The sequence below is a fragment of the Anomaloglossus baeobatrachus genome, chromosome 12, assembly GCF_048569485.1.
Source record: "Anomaloglossus baeobatrachus isolate aAnoBae1 chromosome 12, aAnoBae1.hap1, whole genome shotgun sequence".
NCBI lineage: Eukaryota > Metazoa > Chordata > Amphibia > Anura > Aromobatidae > Anomaloglossus > Anomaloglossus baeobatrachus.
The window spans coordinates 1,853,938-1,857,239 of record NC_134364.1 but is presented as its reverse complement, the minus strand read 5'-3'; the positions used below and the strand labels follow the sequence as shown (position 1 = coordinate 1,857,239).

The 3,302-nt window shown below is 70.0% G+C and overlaps 1 protein-coding gene across 1 annotated transcript in view; it reads right to left on the bottom strand.

Moving 5' to 3' along the window:
• The window catches only part of IFT43 (intraflagellar transport 43), a 31,151-nt gene extending 29,400 nt beyond the window's left edge, over window positions 1–1,751 (bottom strand). The window contains exons 1-2 of the mRNA XM_075330585.1: window positions 1,646–1,751; window positions 1,449–1,576 (exon numbers count right to left, since the gene is read on the bottom strand). Of these exons, the coding sequence (XP_075186700.1) occupies window positions 1,449–1,576; window positions 1,646–1,714 (197 nt within the window). The 5' untranslated portion in view covers window positions 1,715–1,751. The remainder of the gene's footprint in view (window positions 1–1,448; window positions 1,577–1,645) is intronic.
• Between the last annotated feature and the right edge of the window lie 1,551 nt (window positions 1,752–3,302).

The window sequence follows — 3,302 nt, the reverse complement described above, 5'->3', positions numbered from 1 at the left end:
GGGGGGGGGGGGTGACACTCTGGGGTCCCGGGTCGGGGGGGGGGGGGGGGGGGGGGGTGACACTCTGGGGTCCCGGGTCGGGGGGGGGGGGGGGTGACACTCTGGGGTCCCGGGTCGGGGGGGGGGGGGTGTGACACTCTGGGGTCCCGGGTCGGGGGGGGGGGGTGACACTCTGGGGTCCCGGGTCGGGGGGGGGGGGGTGACACTCTGGGGTCCCGGGTCGGGGGGGGGGGGGTGACACTCTGGGGTCCCGGGTCGGGGGGGGGGGGGGACGCACTCTGGGGTCCCGGGTCGGGGGGGGGACGCACTCTGGGGTCCCGGGTCGGGGGGGGGGACGCACTCTGGGGTCCCGGGTCGGGGGGGGGGACGCACTCTGGGGTCCCGGGTCGGGGGGGGGGACGCACTCTGGGGTCCCGGGTCGGGGGGGGGACGCACTCTGGGGTCCCGGGTCGGGGGGGGGACGCACTCTGGGGTCCCGGGTCGGGGGGGGGGACGCACTCTGGGGTCCCGGGTCGGGGGGGGGGACGCACTCTGGGGTCCCGGGTCGGGGGGGGGACGCACTCTGGGGTCCCGGGTCGGGGGGGGGACGCACTCTGGGGTCCCGGGTCGGGGGGGGGACGCACTCTGGGGTCCCGGGTCGGGGGGGGACGCACTCTGGGGTCCCGGGTCGGGGGGGGGGACGCACTCTGGGGTCCCGGGTCGGGGGGGGGACGCACTCTGGGGTCCCGGGTCGGGGGGGGGACGCACTCTGGGGTCCCGGGTCGGGGGGGGGACGCACTCTGGGGTCCCGGGTCGGGGGGGGGGGACGCACTCTGGGGTCCCGGGTCGGGGGGGGGGGTGACACTCTGGGGTCCCGGGAAGGGGGTGGGGTGACATTCTGGGGTCCCGGGAAGGGGGTGGGGTGACACTCTGGGGTCCCGGGAAGGGGGGGGGGGGACGCGCTCTGGGGTCCCGGGTCGGGGGGGGGGGGGGTGACACTCTGGGGTCCCGGGTCGGGGGGGTGACACTCTGGGGGTCCCGGGAAGGGGGGGGACGCACTCTGGGGTCCCGGGTCGGGGGGGGGGGGGGGGGGTGACACTCTGGGGTCCCGGGAAGGGGGGGGGGTGACATTCTGGGGTCCCGGGAAGGGGGTGGGGTGACACTCTGGGGTCCCGGGTCGGGGGGGTGACATTCTGGGGTCCCGGGTCGGGGGGGTGACATTCTGGAGTCCCGGGTCGGGGGGGGGTGACACTCTGGGGTCCCGGGAAGGGGGGGGGGTGACACTCTGGGGTCCCGGGAAGGGGGGGGGGTGACACTCTGGGGTCCCGGGTCGGGGGGGGGGGTGACACTCTGGGGTCCCGGGTCGGGGGGGTGACATTCTGGGGTCCCGGGAAGGGGGGGGGGGGTGACATTCTGGGGTCCCGGGAAGGGGGGGGGTGACACTCTGGGGTCCCGGGAAGGGGGGGGACGCGCTCTGGGGTCCTCTCGCCCTGCTCCGCCGGTCGCGCACCTCTCTAGGTGACAGGCCCCGCACACCGTCGCTGTCCTCGGGCAGGACGTCCTGCGAGGCCCGGGCTCGGCGCCCCAGCTTGATTCCCTGAGGGGAACACACGGCATTAGTCGGTGGCGGGGATGAGGGAGGGGGATGTTGGGGCTCTGCCATTACCGTGGATCTCCGCGTCTCCCCGAGCTCCAGCACGTCTTCCATCCTCTCCGTACGTTTATTGGTTACCATAACAACAGCAGACGCAGCGGAAGCCCGGAAAAATGACCACTCCTACTTCCGGCTGTTTTGAATGCCGGGACGCAGCGCCCTCTCGTGGATCTGCTCCAGACATGCACCAGCCGCTCCAGGTCATGTGACTGCTCTCACTCCGCTCTCACACCGCAGGGGGCGCTGTACAGGACCTGTCACTATGAGGGGGGGCGCTGTACAGGACCTGTCACTATGGGGGGGGGCGCTGTACAGGACCTGTCACTATGGGGAGGGGGGGGAGAGCTGTACAGGACCTGTCACTATGAGGGGGGGCGCTGTACAGGACCTGTCACTATGGGGAGGGGGGGGAGAGCTGTACAGGACCTGTCACTATGGGGGGGGCACTGTACAGGACCTGTCACTATGGGGGGGGCTGTACAGGACCTGTCACTATGGGGGGGTGCTGTAAAGGACCTGTCACTATGGGGGGGGCGCTGTACAGGACCTGTCACTTTGGGGGAGGGCACTGTACAGGACCTGTCATTTTGGGGGGGGCGCTGTACTGGACCTGTCACTTTCGGGGAGGGCACTGTACAGGACCTGTCACTATGGGGGGGGGCGCTGTACAGGACCTGTCACTATGGGGGGGGGGCGCTGTACAGGACCTGTAACTTTGGGGGGGGGGCACTGTACAGGACCTGTCACTATTGGGGGGGGGCCCTGTACAGGACCTGTCAATTTGGGGGGGCGCTGTACAGGACCTGTCACTCAGGGGGGGCGCTGTACAGGACCCATCACTCGGGGGGGGCGCTGTACAGGACCTGTTACTATGGGGGGGGGCGCTGTACAGGATCTGTCACTATGGGGAGGGCGCTGCACAGGACCTGTCACTATGGGGGGGGCGCTGTACAGGACCTGTCAGTATGGGGGGGTGCTGTACAGGACCTGTCACTATGGGGGGGGGCGCTGTACAGGATCTGTCACTATGGGGAGGGCGCTGCACAGGACCTGTCACTATGGGGGGGGGCGCTGTACAGGACCTGTCAGTATGGGGGGGTGCTGTACAGGACCTGTCACTATGGGGGGGGGGGCGCAGTACAGGACCTGTCACTATGGGGAGGGCGCTGTACAGGACCTGTCAGTATGGGGGGGGCGCTGTACAGGACCTGTCACTATGGGGGGGGGGCGCTGTACAGGACCTGTCACTTTTGGGGGGGGCGCTGTACAGGACCTGTCGCTATGGGGGGGCACTGTACAGGACCTGTCACTATGGGGGGGGGGGTGCTGTACAGGACCTGTCACTATGGGGGGGGGCGCTGTACAGGACCTGTCACTATGGGGAGGGCGCTGTACAGGACCTGTCAGTATGGGGGGGGCGCTGTACAGGACCTGTCACTTTGTGGGGGGCGCTGTACAGGACCTGTCACTTTTGGGGGGGCGCTGTACAGGACCTGTCACTATGGGGGGGCACTGTACAGGACCTGTCACTATGGGGGGGGGCGCTGTACAGGACCTGTCACTATGGGGGGGGCGCTGTACAGGACCTGTCACTTTGGGGGGGGGGCACTGTACAGGACCTGTCACTTTGGGGGGACGCTGTACAGGACCTGTCACTATGGGGAGGACG